Source organism: Cyrtonyx montezumae, unplaced genomic scaffold, assembly GCF_038088225.1.
Source record: "Cyrtonyx montezumae isolate F1298 unplaced genomic scaffold, pur_monq_1.0 scaffold_0, whole genome shotgun sequence".
In the NCBI taxonomy this organism is placed as follows: domain Eukaryota; kingdom Metazoa; phylum Chordata; class Aves; order Galliformes; family Odontophoridae; genus Cyrtonyx; species Cyrtonyx montezumae.
This window is the reverse complement of record NW_027071824.1, coordinates 30414300-30433577: the sequence shown is the minus strand read 5'-3', so window position 1 is coordinate 30433577 and position 19278 is coordinate 30414300. Positions and strand designations below refer to the sequence as shown.

The 19278-nt window shown below is 34.8% G+C and overlaps 1 protein-coding gene across 1 annotated transcript in view; it reads right to left on the bottom strand.

Moving 5' to 3' along the window:
- Positions 1–19278, bottom strand: part of PRKN (parkin RBR E3 ubiquitin protein ligase) — a 654450-nt gene that overhangs the window by 421098 nt on the left and 214074 nt on the right. The window contains exon 4 of the mRNA XM_065731250.1: positions 17697–17815. Coding sequence (XP_065587322.1) covers positions 17697–17815 — 119 coding nt within the window. The remainder of the gene's footprint in view (positions 1–17696; positions 17816–19278) is intronic.

Sequence of the window (19278 nt, the reverse complement as noted above, 5' to 3'; positions counted from 1 at the left end):
ATAGAATCTTATAGTTTCAGAAACCAGATATGACACTGCACTTAAAAGTTAGAGACCTTAGACTAAACAGCTTGATGGACTAACATTATCTCATTGGCCTCTAATACCCCACAGTGCAGTTCTTTCACGCTGCGTTTTGCCATATTGCAGTCATCGGACTGCAAGTCTCTTTATTTTAAGTATATTTTTATTTATATAAAACTTTTAATTCAAAAAGAATATTCTTCTACTTTCTCAATGTTCTACTTGTCTTTCAAGAGAATAGTTAAGTTTATCTTTGGAAATCCAGTTTGCTGAATAGGAAAACTAAGTTGACAGTAGTCACTCACAAACCTAATAAGAATTTCCCAAAGAGAACCTGAGTTACCATTCTGTTGATGCTTCTGTTTTCTTATAAACAGAAAGAAGTTTTAAGCAACTTCAACCATTTGTAAGTTACTGTCTGCTTTATTTTAGGTCAACAGTTTTGCCAACAGCTCTTCCACTGTAAAATTTTCCAATTACTGGGAAGTACATGGAGAAAAAATACAATAAAGAAGGTGAAAATGACACCCCAGGACCTGAAAGCAGTTAAATGAAATAGCAAAGAACTCAGCAGTGTCCCATGGAAAGCAAATGATTTAACTGCTTGACTGCCTACCTCATTATACAAAGAAATATACTTCTGCAAATTTTGCTTTCATCATGTGCTATGTGAAACAGCAAATCCCAGAGCTTCACACAACAGCTGTTACCATGAATTTGTCTAGTATATACTCTTCATCTTCCTCTGTACTGTTACTCCTCAACTTTTATTTTTCTCTATCAGCTTAATCAGGCTTCAGTAAAACAGGCATGATTGAATCTGTTTTCTGTCCTTTTCCATTACATATTTATGTATGTATGCTCTCGGGCTACAGAAGATGCTGAGAGATTTTGCACACCACTGTTTCAAGATAGTACTAGTATAAACAGCAGTGATATAGCAAAGTATCTTCCCACAGGCACTAATTAAAAAGCAATAAGATCGCTTGAAAAGTGTTTTCTTCTATTTCTATCCTTCTGCGCTCAATTCACTGAAGTTTTTCTCCTTTCTCCCTGATTACCACTACACATTAAAACCAAAGACAGTATAAAGATTGGAGAGAGAAATTTTCAGTACAACCCAGAAAATAAATCTTTCTTGTTGTTCTCCTGTACAATGAGTCATAGCTAAGACATTCTGACCTTTTTTTTTTTCTTTCAGAAATCTGGCTATGTAAGAGCTCATTTTTGACAAAAATAAGGGTTCTGAAAGCATATCAGGGACTTAACTGCCAGTCTGTGATGAAATATATCTATTTTGTCTGTTTTCTTTAAATTTTTAACTTCTTTAAGAGTTATATATCCATTCGTATCAGAGATCAGTATTATAATGTAGATAAATTATGTATTTGTATGTGAACAGACAAGGTTTGCCAGGTTATAATCTGACAACAGAGCAAAAGCAAAATCAGTGCAAGTAAATTGAGATGGTTCACTTTACCCATGAATAGTATGCAGACAGCAGACAAAGAACAGAATAGGAAAAAGCAAGTGAGATTTCAGAAGCCACAGTATTATTTTTAATAATGAAAGGGGAAAAAGAGAGAAATGTTTTTGTTTTTTTTTTTAAACTATCAATAGTTAGCTCTTTACTTTCTGCAATTACAAACTGCCTATTGTCTCTTTGCCTATATACCTTGCCAACAAGTAAAGTTATTAAAGACAGAAACTGCAGTTCTGAGGTCAGTTCCTCAGTGCCTAACACAGGAGGAAAACAGGTTGCATCACTGAAGAACCAAGGAACTGTTCCTTGCCTTTCCATTGAAAGATATGAGTGAAGAGTCTAAGCTTAAGGCTCGAGCCATATTTTGTAACTCTACTTTCTATACAACAGAAGTCTCCTTGGTCTCCATCTCTAAGAGATAATATAACTAAATTCAATGAAGTGGATTTAATTAATTGATTAACTTTTAGATGAGATTTTAAAGAGGAAATAAATGTCTGCTCATCATGTGTAATGACATGCTGAGGATCCTATTCTGTTCTTCATAAAAAATAGGCTTTATTTCTGAAGTAGGCCAGAGGACTTAGGAATGTCAGACCTTTAAAAGAACTACATTAGGTATTAGTGGAAGTAGAGACAGAGCAAGATGGAACTCAAGAGGATACAAGCATACTGTAAAAGTAGGGTCAGCTGGTCTCTTTAGAGTTTCTGACCTTCTACATATAGAGACAATGCTAGGAAGTTTAAAGCCCACTCTGGGATATCTACCCTATGTTGCCATCAGTGGTGAAGAGTTATATGGAGTCTGGTTAAGACTTCTCTTATTCCAAAATGAATTTCAAAGGTTAACATCTATGTCTTTCTCTCTCTGTGTGTGCTTACATGTATATACAAACATCCACAGTACAAAATATTTTCTTTTCCTTTAGAAAGAAAAGTACTGTATATGTAAAGATAGAGTAAATTAATTATCAAGTATTTCACTGCTATTTGACAGACAAAGTAAAAAAGTCTCATTAGATAAATGTCTGTTGTTAGCTGGGATAAAGATTTCTTCCAAGTACTGCCATGGTGCTGTTTTGTGGATTTAGAATATAAATGACATTGATTACAAACCCACGTTTTGGTTGTTGGAGAGCAATGCTTACACTGAGTCAGGGACATTTCAGCTTCCCATACTGCTCTGCCAGTAAGGAAGCTAGGGTGCCCAAAGAGTTGGGAGGGGACAGAAGCAGAAGAAGGGACCCAAAATGGCCAGAGGCATTTCCCATACAATGTTTTCCTCATACTAAGCAATAAAACTTGAGGGACTAGCCCAGAGGGCTGCTGCAGCTCAGGGAGTGGCTAAGCATTGGTCAGTAGGTAGTAAGCAATTGTATACTACATCACTTGTTTTGCAAATTATTTTAATTATTTTTTTTTTAGTATTAATATTATTTATTCCTTCCTATTCTGCCCTACTGTAATTTCAACCCATGAGTTTTACATTTTTTTTCCAGTTCTCTCTGCCATCCCACTGGTAGCTTATCTGTTGAGGGAAACCATATGTTCTGAAAGTGATATGCTTGGTCCTGGAGGGGGAGGAAGATGACAATTACAATATCCTCAGCAGATACATATTACAGTGGGATTTACAATGTCTTTATAAAGTGTTTTACAGCTGACTGTTGAGCACTGAGGCTGAAGACAATGCTAGCATGAGTCACTAAGGTTAGGATGCACAGCTACAACCACTGTTGTGGGACCAAGTTCTGCCCTGCTCTCTAATCCACAAGGAACAATTTATTGGCAAAGAACAAGCTAGAAAATTAAAATGAATTCCCAAGTCCAAGTATGGACAGGTGGTAACTCTAAATCTAGGAAGCTAAATTACCATTTTTGTAATTCTCTTGGCATAGTTAATGCCAGATTTATTTTTCCTGTAAGATAAATTTTCAACTCCATCCTTGTTACTGGCACCTGAACTGGAAACACTTGCGTAACAAAAAGGTCAATTTAACCAAGAGCGTCTGTTCCACGTAAGATTTCCATCTACAGCAGTCACAGAAGTAGTAGGCTGTAGTTTGCAGCTTTGTGTTGGTGCTGAGTAGTGCTGCAGCAAATAGTATTATTTTCTAATACAAAGATACATCATGCAGTACAATAATAGGAAAGAGTTCCTTCCCCCAGAGCAGTTTCTGAAGGTGATAATGGGGAGAATAAAACTTCTGAAGATTAATTTTTCACAGAGGAATAATATTCCTTTCAGTTTTATGGATGAGGATAAGATATAACTTCACTCAAGTTAACTATTACAGGTCTGAAAGTTTTATGCTACTGTAAAATAGGTGCAAGTGAAAGGCCCTCTGTTTTTCATGCTTTCAAAGATATAAATACATACATTTATTCAGTTACTAAAGGTTAGAGTGGATCTACTACTGCACAATTTTTACAGTACATAGTTAATTAACCATGATAGAATACTGCATATTTATGTACACATAAAAAAATCTGTGTACAGAAACACTATGATTTTCAAGCTACAAGCAGATATAAAATAATCTGATAAAAACTAGAAACCGATGTTCTTGTTTATTAAACTACATCCCTCCAAACAGATTGTGATTCACTCGATATCTGTTTTCCCCAGCATCACACAATGATACTGATGCCTGAGGAAGGCCCTTGGTCGCAAGGATTTCCTGCAGATGCAAGTCACACTGCAGGCAACTTGTTGTTTATATCATTTTACATCTCAGTAAATCAGACCGTGACTGTAAAATCCTTTGTGATACAGTGCTCACTTAAATCTGATTTGCTTATCTGCTGCTATTTGTTCAAAAGAGACGATCCTGAAATGATTCTCTCCAAATACTCCAAAGCTGAAATTTTACTGTGAAGACATTGTGTTCTTGGTAATAAAAAAAAATCAAGAGATCTCTTCCCACTAGAACAGAATTTTACTTGTACTCTGTTCTTGACACATACACACAAAAAATGCAGCTCCACCTGCACTGTACCTCCATTCTCGAGTCCTGTTTGTGAAGTTAATGCAGAAGAATTTCTACAGACATTTGTGACTTCCTTCTCATTCAGAGACTTATTACCAGTAAACTTATCAATATTTTAGTGGCATATCTGAAGTTTGCATAAATTCTAGTGGACCACAGAATAATTTATTTTTACACTTTTTTTTTATATACAAATAAGAGATTTCTCATTAATAAGTGTTGCCATCTGCAGAGTTTTAGCTGTGTACAGAGTACAGATGTGAGAGAACCAGAACTAGGTAGAAAAATTCCCGTAATTTCATCTTAAATTTTGGAGGCATATTTGTGAGTAGATGATCTCATTCCACTTATTTCCATGCAAAAGACAGTAGTCAAATACCAATAAACTTCAGATTCCATAATATATCAAAGGCTTTTAAAATAACACGTATAAAAAACCACGTAGCAGCAAGAATGAATAGAATAAATGCTTTTCTTGTCCCTTTATATTTTGAGGTTAGCTAGTTTTCTTTAATATCATTTCACTAGATTTTGTAGCCATATGGTCAAACAGAGAACACAGTGACTAAGTGATAGACTTTCAGCCTCAACAATCTGCATTTGAAAAGGAGAAAATGAGTAGATCCATATGTTTTTCTCCTTTTTTTTTTTTTTTTTTTGTCCTATACCAGTTGCTATAACAGTTGCCTTTTTGGCATAAGAAACAGCACCTGGAAGAGCACTCTGTACACAGAGATAGTCAAGATTCCCGGCAGAAAGCTCACACTCTACTTATTAAAAAGATCCTGTCCCAGAAGTTAACCTACTGCCTTAACCTTTGCCAGCAGCTTTTGACTTCATGAACATAGCGTAACTAGAGAATATTTATGTATAATTGAAATACATAGAGACAGGTTAGTCTAATAGAAATTGTTCTTTGTAAGACAGATACATGAATTTACAGTAAACAAGTGCCAAGATCATTCTATTATAGTTCTTTGTAGGTTGCTTGCTACACACTGCTTAAGTCCATAAGAATTCAGCATGGAGATTTGTGGGTTTTTTTTTCTCTTTATTTCTATCCTTATATCACTTAAAATCCTATGAGAGTCCAGGTTCAGAGTCTGCTGTTTTCACTAATTGATACAATCTCCTTTGTTCAGTTGATATACTACTAAATACAGGCTCCATCTTTGTTTTTCTTCTTTTTTTTCTAGGTGTTAGTTGCTTCATGGCCTATAAAACTAATATAGCTTTTGTACAGAAAATCCTTTCTGAAAAGTAAAAATACCAAACAAGAGAAAAATGTTCACTCAGTATGCTCTAACAAATGAACTGGATCACTCCTAATATGCCTAATTGCTGCTGGTTTTAAAAGTTTATCATAATCAGTAATTTATTATTTGAAGGAGCATCAATAAAGAGGAGGATGCATACAGTATTCAGTTACATTTATATTCATTTTTTATTGCTTGTAGGTCTCAAATAAGATTATTACTATAAAGGAATAAAACCAAGCACTGATTTAGCTCACTAGCTACAGTAGCCTTCTTTTTTTTTTTTTTTTTTTTTTTTTTTTTTTTTGGGTTTGAGAGAGAAGCCCCCAATTCAATTTCTCGCTGGAATAGGTTTTTCACAAAAAAAGGATAATCCTTCATTTACTGTTTACACACTTGGTTACCTCTTAGCATTCTTCCCTGCCATATCAAGTTCTAAAATTTTATTTAAAATTGCCAGAATTCATTTAAGCATTAGCTAGTTTTATTATAGTGATGGAAGAGCTGGCATTCAACAAATTTAGCATTAGCAAAGAACAGTCATGATTTTATCAGAATATAACAGGACCCATACCCGATTTTTTACCTTCATTTTCTTGTGATGTATTACTGCTCATGCAGAAACATAGCCAGTCAGCACAAAATGAGTATTTGTACTGGCAAAAAACTAATTTCTTTTTGACTGTCCCCTCTTCTCCCTCCCCTTCTCAGGTAAGACAAATATTCCCAGACTCCCTACTTCATTTTTTCCAGAGTATACAGGGAAAAACAAGAGGTAGATAACTAACTGCATGGCCTCTCTGAAGTCTACAGAAAGATTCTGCTCACCACACAAACTATGGGATGCAAAAACAACAGATGTATTTCAAAGCTTGCAAAAACCTCTCTTTAGGCTCTTTACAGGAAAGTGAGGCACTGGTGAAAATATAGTGTCTTATTCTGAAGCAAACAATTTCTGTTGAGCTGAGCTGACTTTTTTTTTATTATTATTTTTTACAACACAAGAGGTATGAATGGATACATGGACATGCAGAACATACTGATTGTCGAGACTACAGCCTGAAATCAGAATTAAAAAACAGCAAGTCTAGAACTTGGGCAAGTACAGACAAAATAACACAGATGCACAAAAAAAGATCATAACAGCATATGTAGATCAAATGTAAGTCCACATAATACTCCTCTCCGAGCTCACCTTTTATGACACTGTGCACACCTATCTCAACTTAGCCTGCTCTAGTATCACCAGTAGCAGATGCAGCAACAAGGAAAGTTAGTTTTTTTATCAGGTAGTGGCGTGGGTAACCCAGTTTAGGAACCACTGATCAGTACTTTTAGGTATTGGTAAAAATAAGAAGGCAAAGTCTCAGGAAGGTACTGACTAAAACTTCAGCAAGCCCATAGCTGTGGTACCTAAAATTTTTTAATTTTCATCATTGCCAAGAATTTCAAGACTGTCATTGTTACAGTCAGTGTCTTCGTCTTTGTCCCTCAGCAGTAAATTTAAATGTCAGCAGATGCAAACATCATAAGGCTACGATTCATGTATTCAGCACTCTTGGGTAAAAGGTTTTAAGAGTAAAAAAAAGTACAGTTTGTTCTCTGATTGTCTTAACAATACGAAACTTGAAATTTTAGTTAAATGAAAGTGTTTCCACAGACACATTTCTTATTTTTCCCAAATCTAATGCTATCAGATATGTTATCAAATCCAATATAGTCCACTACTTTTTGCCTGAAACATTTTCATGAATTCACTCTTTGCATCCATGCCCAAAATTTGTTCTGTGTTGAGAACAGCAGTCCTATTGCATACTTAAGAAAAAAAGATTGCTCATTCCAGGACAGATATTTTTCATGCTTAACTGATAAATTTTGAACAGTTAGAACTTAGCTGCATCTGCTCTAACAGTAAATCACTTTGTCTGTAAAAAGGCAAAAATCTTTTTTCTCAGCTGAGATATTTTGACTTGTCTGAAACATCTATATGTACCACCTCGACAAAAGCATGCTATTTCATTTAAATTGAGTCATCATTAGAGTGCTAGAATATTTCTTCACAAGTCATTTCCATAATATGTTTCAGATCCTACAATTTTGTTCCTGCTTTTAACAAAAGCAATCAAGCTATTAAGATTTATGCAGTAGTAAATCTCTGCTCAGATCAGGTTCTCAAAATGAAATCCAGAAGTTACAGATTATCTTACTTTTATCATTGTTTAATAGAAAGAAAAAAAATAACCTCCTATTATAATAAAGTTTTTAGAATGAAAACATTTGCGATAGCTCTATAAAAAGCAATCAAACAACAACGACAAAACCACCACTTTATATCCAAGATATACCACTGAATTCAAAAGGCCTTTTATTCCACATAAGGAGCAAGCTTTAAGCATATGGCAATTACTACAGGGAAGCAAGAATGTCCCGTTTTGTCCAGCTGCTTATAGTGGAAAAAATGTAAATGAATTCTAACAATTTGTCTGTGGCTTACTGGCTAGTCAACACCATACATCTCTAAGAACTCATTTACACATAAGGAAAACTTCCATGAGAAGAAGGGAAAAATCTTCCTTGCACTATATATCAGTACAGTTTAATCAAAATAACTTTGATGGTTGGCAGTGGTTGAATGTTGTTAAAGATATTTTACAATAATAATGCACTGAGGAAAGGTTCAATTTAAATAAATTGAACTACTTTAGATTATGCCCCTATCCAATCAAGTATAATTAATAGAACTTCAAATTAGATGATTTGTTACACAACTCTTAAGATTTGACTTAGATTATTTTTAAGTACCTTAAAACTTTTTTAACTAATTCAGTTCAAAACAAAGCGAAACAAACAAAACTTTCTGACATAAGGCAGAAATGTAAACATTTTGAAGTCTTCTTTCCACACTGAGGTTGAATGGAGATTTGTTTATAGTTCATTTAGAGGTAAACCATTACTTTAATGTGTTTTTAATTAATCATCCTAATTATTAATAATTAATATCAAAATATAATTATTCACCATAATTTAGAAATTACAGCAGCTTTTAAAGGAGATGAAGTCACACATTTAAGAAACCATTTTGCATTTGCTACTTCAGTTACTCCAGTATCTTAAGAAAATAGTTATTTTTACTTTGTGAGCCAGTTGGTGATTCAGATGCTCTATCATCTTAAAAATTAGGATAAATTACTGATCCTTTAGACTTGTTTAATATTCATAATTAAGAAAAATGCTGGAATAATCTATAGTGTAAGCACAATCTCTCTGTACCCATATCTATCTAAGGAATAATACTGGGAAGATAAAAGTTTGGCTATACTTTAACAAAAAAAGCATCATTTTCCAATTACTGTTTTTGTGATGGTTTACTGAATAAATTCCAGTAAACCATCCACACTGCCTTATGATCTTACTGAGTAGGGGGGAATTCAAGAGAGCCAATAAGAATTCACCTTCACTCATAGCTTAAGTTGTCAACAGATAGATAGAACGCTAAATTCTGAAATTCTGAGATACACCCTCCAGCTGATATTGAAAAACACTCAATACATCTCCTTTCAACATAACAGGACAAGAAACTTGAGAGAAGCTCTTTGTTCAGGAAGGAACTACAGCATGAAGAGAAGGTAGCCTTCACAAGTTGCTAAGAGGATGATGGCAGAGCTGCTACCAATCAATATGCCAAAAGATATAACCTAATGATGTGCAGACTCTTCATAGTCCTGGCCAGCTCTTCTGCTGAGCCTTTGGACGTCATATTGGCTACACAAAGAACTGGAGAGGGAAAGAACAGCCCCTACCGCTGTTACATTTCTGCCTTCAAGAACAGGCCAAACTAAAGCCAGATCAGACTTAGTCATGTTTCTGGGCACTGTCCACATACATTTTCTTTTCTTTTTACCCCCAAATCTATGTATCCAAACAAAAACAAAAAAAAAGAAAGAAAAAACAAATAACACAAGGTCTATACAAAAACAAAACAAAAGAGATGTGCATGTACATATGATCATGTGCCAACTGGCAAGTACTCTAATTTTCTAAGGATTTCAGTAGGAACTATGAAGTATAGATCTCATTAACAAAAGATCCCTGATTATAAATATAAGAATGGGCAATTGTACACACAAGAAATTCAAACACAACAAGTATTTTGGACCTAAGAAATGCTACTCCATGGCTGGTATTTTTCTCTAGTCACAGGTTTTCTGAGACATACTAAAATACGTACCTCAAGAGAGGGTATGAAGAAGACAGAGAGGCTGTATTCGGAGGAATCCCAAGGTAGGAAAAAAGGCAATAGGTACAAACTGAAACACATGAAATTCTGCCTAGGTAAAACTTTGCAGGTAGCAGAGCACAGTTTGCCCAAAGAGGCTGGGGAATCTCCTCCTTGGAGATCATCAAAAGCAGACTGGACATGGTCCAAGGTCACCCTGCCCTGGGTGCTCCTGATTGAGCAGGGGTTGGAGCAGGTGGACTCAGAGATCCCTGCCAGCCTCAGCCGGTCTGTGGCTCTGTGATACTGACAACTATTAACATAGGATAGACTGAACTGATCCACTGCCTATTTCTAGGTACACATGCATCTTCCCCAGAGTACATTAGATGGATATCTGATTCAAACTCATGAAAAAAGTGTAATCTGAAAGTAAATTCATAACTGTTTTTCTTTTCATTTATGACTATCATCACCCAAGCCAGAGAAATCCACTTTTGGCTCCACATTAAAGAGCAGTTTTATTTCACAGAATGGCTTGAAGTGCTACATAACATTGAAGTCATTCTCCCTTTTCCTATAATTGGCAATTTTTTTCCCATCTTTTAAGGTACTTTGTAATACATAATTTCACCAAAACATATAACCACAATAAGTTGGAAAGTGCTATAAATCATGCATAGACATCTCATAGCTTTAATAAAATTAGAAGTTAAATTTTACTTTCTTATCCCATTAAAATGAAAGAAAGACCTATACACTACTTTTCCAAATTGAAGCGAGACTATTTCCTTTGCAAAATTTATTTTACATCAAAGAATTATTGCTCCTGTCTTTTGGAATGAACTGAATAATTTTCTTCATAAATTAAGTATGCTTTTGCTTTTTTTATACTGTATATACATAAATCAAACAATTGATTTCAATCTAGTGAAATCAGTTTTGGAGGCTATTGGGAAAAGAAATGAAAGAGGTAGTCAAAAGCCTGAACAAAACGATATCAAGCTTTCTGACTAGCCCAACTACACTCTTCAGGTGGAGCTCAGCACTTTGGGAGCCAGCTTTAGGCTAATGCAGGTATAAGTCTGAGGCTGTCCTCCCAGTCATGTGTTCAGTATGCAGTGAGACTTGGAGGCAAAAGAGAAAAACAGAGAATAAAGAAATAAAAAAGTTTTAAACTACTTTTTTGATCACCCAATGCTGAATTTTCCTATTTCTATAATCAACATGGTTATTTCCTTCAGGGCTGAGGTAAAGACAGTTAAAGAGGACAAAAAAGGAAGGGATAGTAATAATAATAACTGAAAGAAGTGATTCACAATGAAATTGCTCACCACCCACTGACCAATGCCCAGTTAAACCCCAAGCAGCAGCTGTCCACCAACCAACTCCCCCAGTTTTATTGCTCAGCATGATCCAATATGGTATGAGATATCCTTTTGGCCAGTTTAGGTCAGCTGTGCTGGTTCTGTTCTCTTCCAGATCTGCAGGCACATCCCAACACTGCCAAGGCATTTTGAGAATGGCTGTGACTTATTGTAAGAACTGCTCTGCAGCAATTAAAACATCAGTGTTATCAACACTCTTCTCATCCTACGTCCACAGCACAACACCATACCAACTACTAACTGTATTCCATCTGAAACCAGGGCATAGAGATAGTATTTACTGTTTTCTATAAGAAAATAGAGCCAGCCAACCACAAGGACAAAATTTGCTATAGTATTTCAAAGGAGAATGTGAAAATTTTGAAGGACCAAATGATTGTACTAAACCAGAATAAAAATCTTAATGAATGGATTAAAGCTCTGAGCACATTGTTTATTAAAGCCATGCTTCATCAGATGAAAACAGGACCATAAGCAGAACTCCTGAATATTGGTGGAATATAACAGCTTCCTTTACTGTCTCTTCTGCAGGTTAACATGATCAGTGTGAACAACAGGGTTTTCCCTGAGAAGAAGCTACAGTATCACTAGCTCTATAATAACATCTTTCTTCAAAGATATTACAAAGAAAACACAATTTTTCAAGTGAAATTACTTTTTTCTTCCGATATTTATATTACTAAAAACAATGAAGACAGTGGTTAAGAAATGACTGAATCAGGCTTGCAGATCTCATGTTATTTATTCCTGGGAAGCTTCCACCAGAAGTCCTGCATACTGCCTCAGGTCAGCACTTAAATTTATTTAATGAAGATGTCCAGCTCCAAGTCGCTGAAAGTAATAGGTCAGCAATAAGGAAGACTGGATGGCATAGAATTCTTTTAATTCCTTTCAAAAATGCTAAAATATATTTTTATCCTAGGCCAGGTCAACTTGTTCCAGATTCTATTTTGCTATAATGGAAAAAAAAAAAAAAAAACAAAAAAAAAAAAACCCTTTTCATTCCTTTTTATTGCTTATTCATAAATTCATTATTTATTTGTAATTATTCTTATTACGTTCACTCTTTATATCGTGTAGATAGAAATACATATCTTGATTACATATAATTTCCTGTGAGCACAACTTTTTTGGCCAAATGCAGGAGAAATGAAAGCTATTTTTGTAATCACAAGTTTATAAGCAGGATCTCAATAATAAACAGTTGCTTCATGTTTATTAGTTTGACAAAGGAGTGCACATCACAAGATAACTTTTCCTACATATAGAATTTCAATAGAAGTATATTAAAGCCCTGTATTTGCCACACAGCTAAGAAATATAAAAAACACTGTTATCCTCACAGCAAGCATGCCTTTTTGAAGAGACAAACAGATACTTCTTTCAGTCTTAGTAAACTTGTGATTAAATTCCTATCTGTGAATGACATCATATTTTGCCATATTGCACTCCATAGGGTGGAGCTTATTTTGCAGTTTAGCAATCAATTTTTTTTTTTTTTTTAATTCCAGTTTGGTCATTGTAACTCAATCACAAAAAGAAAATGATGCTACTGATGGCCTTCCCTGACTTTTAGTTCTCAGACAAAAACTTGCAAAATAGTCAACTCTAGTTCTATGTGCACCAGGCTTAAAAGAGAATAACCAATACAAAAAGCAGTCTTGGTTCCTCTGCAGAGTACTTGCAGTGTTACCCAGCAATGGTGAGTATGATGAGGCCATGGTTAGATACAGAGCTACTATGTCTCTACATTTCAGCCAGTCTCAGTACAATGCACCAAGACACATCCAATTCTAGGAAAAGTATCTGATCTGTAATAAGCAGTGATGAGAGACAGTGCATTATGGAATGGATTTTTATGATTATATATTAAAAAAACTCTGCAAAGGAAAATATGAAATATGTAACAGAACATGAAGTCACTGCCTTTTTATTTTATATTACTGAAAATATTTCTAAGTTTCTCTTCATTAAGAAGAAAACAAATGACAAATAAATACTAGAAATGAATAAATGAATTAGGAGGCAGAGGTAAGAGTCTGAAGGAAATTACTGTATAAGGACCTTTATCTTCCTAGGGAATATGAAAGTATCAAATTCAATATACTACATTTTCAATTATAAGGACAATGTTTAAAGCTATCAAAGTCTTGTCACTCTTCAGTAACTGAAAGCCACTTCAAAGATTTTAAAGCTTATCATTTGCCAAAACTGTGATGCACTACACAGCTTACATTAATGACAAGCTATCTCAATGACAAGATTATTACAATGCCAGAGGAAAAAAGAAATATAATAATAATTTATTTATTAGTAGATAGATATAAAAACAATAGACTAAGACAATATCCTTAACAATACAAATGATGACAGAAACACAAGAATAGTTCTCTGACAGAGACCATTTAACAAAACCCATGAACTATGGAGGCTCCTCTGGAGCACCAAGGAGAGAGACAGTGGAAGAACTGTGGATATCAGCCACTGGATAAAACCCAGATATGCTTCAGAGTCAGACACTAAGTTTCATCTCAGTTGCAGCCAGTTAAATCAGATCCAAATGTAACTTGCCATGTCTAAAAAATTCTGAAATAACATGTGCAACAAGGAAAGCTATAGAAGTTATACAAAACTCCTTTGGTGTTTGTACTAGAATATACACTGAAAACTCAAACACTAGTACACAAAAAGACTGGAGAATTACCAAACAGTAATGAGTTACACATCTGTGCAGTGAAAATATCTTAACCATGGAGCCAGTGGCTAAGTATGAAGATCCAAAACTCATTTCCCACGTCACTCTCGTTTCTTACCCTGGATAAATTCTGCATTGTGACAAAAGATAGAGTCAAATGCCTTGTTTACAGGGAGTGTGCCATAGTCAGTCACATTTTAAAAGTATGCCTTAAGCTTGGCTTGGTGTACAACACTTTGCTGAGTCAAGCCTTCCATTTGCAGATATGTGTTTTCCTTTTCATTATAGACTTAACAATGTTGACATTACAATGGCTCGAAAAAATTATGTCTAATTTTGATTAGTATAAACCTGAGTGAGTTATTTCTGGTTTGGTTTTTTTTTTTTATTTTTTTCTCTAAAGGAGGGATACCCTAATTACCTGAAAAATGGCTACTGAAACAAACTGCAGCACTCTATGGAAAAAAAAAAAAAAAAAAAAAAAAAAAGAATATTTTTAAAAGCTTGAAAGTATCAAAAGGTATAAACTGATGTGAAACTAATGAAAAAAAATTTCAAGCCATTTGGAGAAAACTGCTGGGAGGCTAGTAGGTGGTCTACATAAGGCACCCACACTCCAGTCTACCCAGACATGCTTTTGTGTTTGACTAATTAGTGAAACTATAGATAAGTGTTACTTTTGCAGTGACTGATGCTTTCTTATAATTAAATCAGCCTGGTATATATCTCCCATAAAGCTTTAGGTCATGAAACGTTCATAAAACGCCAACCCAAGTGTCATCTGAAAAATTAAAAATTTAATATTTAGATAGATGTCTTCAGTAAAAATAAAAATAGTGGGCTCTTTAATTTCATAGAAAAATATTATCATAAATTTACTCTGAGCATCATATATTAAAATAATGCTACACAAACAGGCATGACAGTTAAATAAGGTTTTAGAATAAGACTGTTTAAATGAATAAGTAATATTTTAAAATGTCAGTCAGTGAACACATTATGAAAAAAGAAAGCTCAATTTAATTAGCCTGGTCATTTGTGGCTTAGGTAGAGAAAGGAATTAGCATGTAGAGTAAGCTAAAGCTGTGAAAAGCTTTGTGTGGGTTTTAAACAGGTATTCACTTTCATCTCAGTAAAAGAATTACTATAACAAATGCTGGCTTAGGTGGCACTTAGCAGCTTGTGTCTTGAGAGCTTCTTAGGAAACTGCTACACATTGCCTGGTAAAGGTCAACACTGGAAGTAGAAAATATCTTCACAAAAACCTTCAGCTTTTCCGACAGTTGTGCAGCATGAATGTACACATCTTTATGGTTTACCAGTATCCACTTTATCTTGACTAATTTCTCGATAAAAGGGAAATAATAATAATTCTGTTATTATTGCAATCTATTAGTAATTACTGGCATAGTCCAGTGGAATTGGACAAGAAAAATGGATGGCCTGTGCTAATATACCAATATCTAACTTATTATTATTACTATTATTATTAATGTTCACAAAAGTCAAGGTTTTGATAACATTTTCAGCTTGACATAACTTGCTTACAGTGGACTGAGATGCACTGAAAAAAGCATGGCCAATACGAAGCACCAGCTCTGAGACTACAGTTTTAGTTAGCATTAGTGCAGAGAGGTTTCTGCATATTATTGAAAAATAGATGGGGCCTGATACATATTTCAAGTATCCTAGTGGGAATTATTTTCTGTTTCTCAACAGGAAATGAAAAGAAGAGAGGATGTGAGGAGAAGGCACATACTAAATCTGCACCTAATCTTCATAACTAAAGGATTGAGATAAATGGCATGTATTTATAAAAAAAATGTCACTATTGCTTAATACATTTGCTACTAAGTATTCTCTTATTGCAAATATTTCACTTAAGGAAGCATTGAGAGCTGCCACTCAGACTACAGGAAAAACATACTAACTGTTGTCAACAACTTTATTTCAGTGAATTTTGAGAGGAAAATAATAACAGGCATTGTTTCTTTGGGGTAGAAAGTAAGAAGAACTTGAAGTGTGAATATTTCTGCGTGTGTCTATTTGCCAAAAGAATGCAGGTCCACATATGTTCTAGACAGTCAGATATTAAAAAAGAATTTAGAAATATGCCATCCAGAAGCTTTTATAGTAGGGTTTTTATAGTGGAGTCATGAGAAATTATTTGGAGACAAAATTAAAGATACTATTCAGGTATCACTATATAACTGGAAACTTTCTAATTGTACTATAAATCCATAAAACAAGAAACATATCGATTCCTAATATAACACCACAGATAGGAAAGAGATCATTTCCAAAAAAGTAAGCATGCCTAGGGAAGCCATTGAGTCCAGGAAAGGATGCATGCTCTGTGCTTTCTTGCAATACAGAGTCCAAGCCTAGCTAGTGATCATGTCTTTCAGCAGCATGGACTGCTTATTTGCAATCTGAACAAACTGCCATCTATGTTTACATTCATTCTGAGTATTATACCATTGAAAATGTACATTAAAGACCACTTCTCCTGTATCTTGATTTAATGTAATTTAAGTCTGTGCTAATTACCAATATTTAAATATGATATTTTGGAGTAAACAAATGCCATTTCACATGTTCACTTGAAACATCACTAAATAACACACTTGTGAGCCTAGGGATACTAGGTAGTTCAGAATAGCACACAGATCTTGAGGGAGTTTCTTGTGGAGTTTTGATTTGCACATGTATAAGCACTGACACAGTTTATGATTGCAATGAGATTACAGGAGTTGGGTTTTTTAAGAGTCTTTCTGTGCTATTTTGTGTAATGACATAGAAGTACTGGGCTACATCAGGAACATGAAACTAAAATTAGCCCCTTTAAACTACATCTAAAGACAAATTTGAACACTTAAATATGCATCAAATATTACAGACAGCTCCCAAAAATATATAACATGGTAAAGCTCACTCTTCTGCCAAATCCGAACACTCGCATAACAAAGCTGGCTGACAAACATTTTGATTTATTAGTGAGGAAAGACTTTCCTCATTAGCACAAACAGTGAAATTCAGCAGAACTTTCAGCCAAAAAGATCTCTAAAACTTCACACTACTGTAAATGCAAGTGAAACACTGTCCTGTTTTGAATGAAAACAAAGCCTGACAGTTCTCTTACTAACGTTCTAACCTGGCATAATAATGTTTCCCTGACCTTACATACAACGTCTGAGCTGGAGAGATTGATATTCTCAGCTGCACAGCCACTTAATCCCTCCTTGTCTCATTCCATAATGTTCACAATCAGCAGCACTGAATTCAGGTCTTTCTGTGGCCTTAAACACTGTTCCAGGCTTTGTATAAGCACATATAATATCAACCCTTAATCACATCCTTAGTTGTATGTATTATGAATACTTCCAGGTTAACCATTAGGACTTAAAATATAAAGCTAAGAATATCTTGCAGTTACAGCCCTCAATGTTTTATTACTGTGTTCTGTAAATAATGAAGATAAGTGAATGAAATCTTCATAAAGCCTTGAATTACTCTTCTCAAGCATAAACAGAAGGAAAAGAATTAAGTAAAAATGACTATTTATATAATCACATATGCAAATGGATAGACAGAACAATGCAAATAATTTTTATACGCTCTGAAAAGTTGAAACACTTGCTTACCCTTGCCAAAGTGAGTGTTCCTTGTTTACATTCACTGCATCGGACTCTCAGTTTCCCAGGTTTCACAGCTTGGCAGAAATTTTTGCAAAAAACATAAAAACTGTTGTAACTGGCTGCACCTGTCAGGAAGAAAAACAAACAAAACCACTGAACATTGATATCGATAAGGAAAGGTTTCAATTTGTATGCAATAAATAAAATTTAAAAAGACTGATTTTAAGATTTGAAGACAGCACGGTCATTTCCTTTTCTAATGTACTTAACAATTCCAGTAATTCCTGCTTATTGGTCAGTACATAAAGATGAGCTACATTACGACTCCTTGAAAGTGAATCCTATCTTGAGCTTGGGCTCATGACTGATGAAAACCAGCTGTAATCTCTGGCAAATGATGTATGAGATTAATTACCCTGGCTCTCCATAATTTACACTTTTTTTTTCTTATCTTAATTTTTCTAGATGCAAATTTAGTGAGTTCAAATTGCATGAAAACCTCCTTAGATGAAGTTCAAATGAAGTTTGTTTGATTGGTATCAAAAAAAGAAAAATATTTAACTTAGCAAATCTAGTTTTATTTGTGGAAGACTGGAAACAATTTCTTTATTACTTCTAGTAGTGATATAACCTTGCAAAGTTTGTAAATTGCTGCCAAGTACACAGGTGGCTTCAGAAGTACTACCTCCTATCTATTTCAGTGGAAACTTTGACAAATACAAAAGGGCACAATGACATTATTTGATAAAACAAATTCTCAGCTACAAAACACAATTTTGTAACATAAAAATCTGCAACAGTGGAGGTGAGCCACTGTTACTGTGACCACTGCTGAAATGCACCACCTCAGTGTGCTCACAGCCACTGTTTGATCTCCTTCAACATTCAGCAACATCAATGAATGTCAGTGAAGGCAATTTTTTTCATGAGGAGGAATTCAGTGACACACTTTGCTACATCTGCACTTCCAGGTCAGACACTCTGCTATCATCTGTCACATTTCAACTAAATGTAACAGATACTGGTGGGAAGGTTTAATCTCTGTTGCCATACCACCCACATCTACCTGTGACACCTAGGACCAATATAGTAAAACAGAAGGAATTATTTTTGGAGCAGCCCTCATATAGTGTTACAAAAAATAAAATGAAGTACATTCTGCTTTGTGTAACTGCAGAACATATAGAGAATCGTGTAAGTCTTAGGTGGTACTAATTATTTTTATTTCAACTGCAATCTTGATTATTGTTCTGGGTAAACCACTTAGGATGACTATTGCTATCCTGCAGAAAATGATTCATAGCCCTCTAAACTCCTCGCCATGTTTGTAGCACTCCTTTGGACACTCTCTAATTGTTTTATATCCTTCTGATATTGTGGGGCACAAACTCTCACACAGTGCTCGATGTGAGGCCACAACTCAATTTCAGCTACAGACAGTGAGATCAGAGGCTGTTACTTATTTTGGTATCACTGCTGCTCTTCCTTTGCTATGCATGGACTTTGAAATCTAATTTGACTGCTTTCTGACTAGCTGTGTTCTAAGCTCATTCCATCTGCACCCAGAGATAAAATTATCTTATTGATA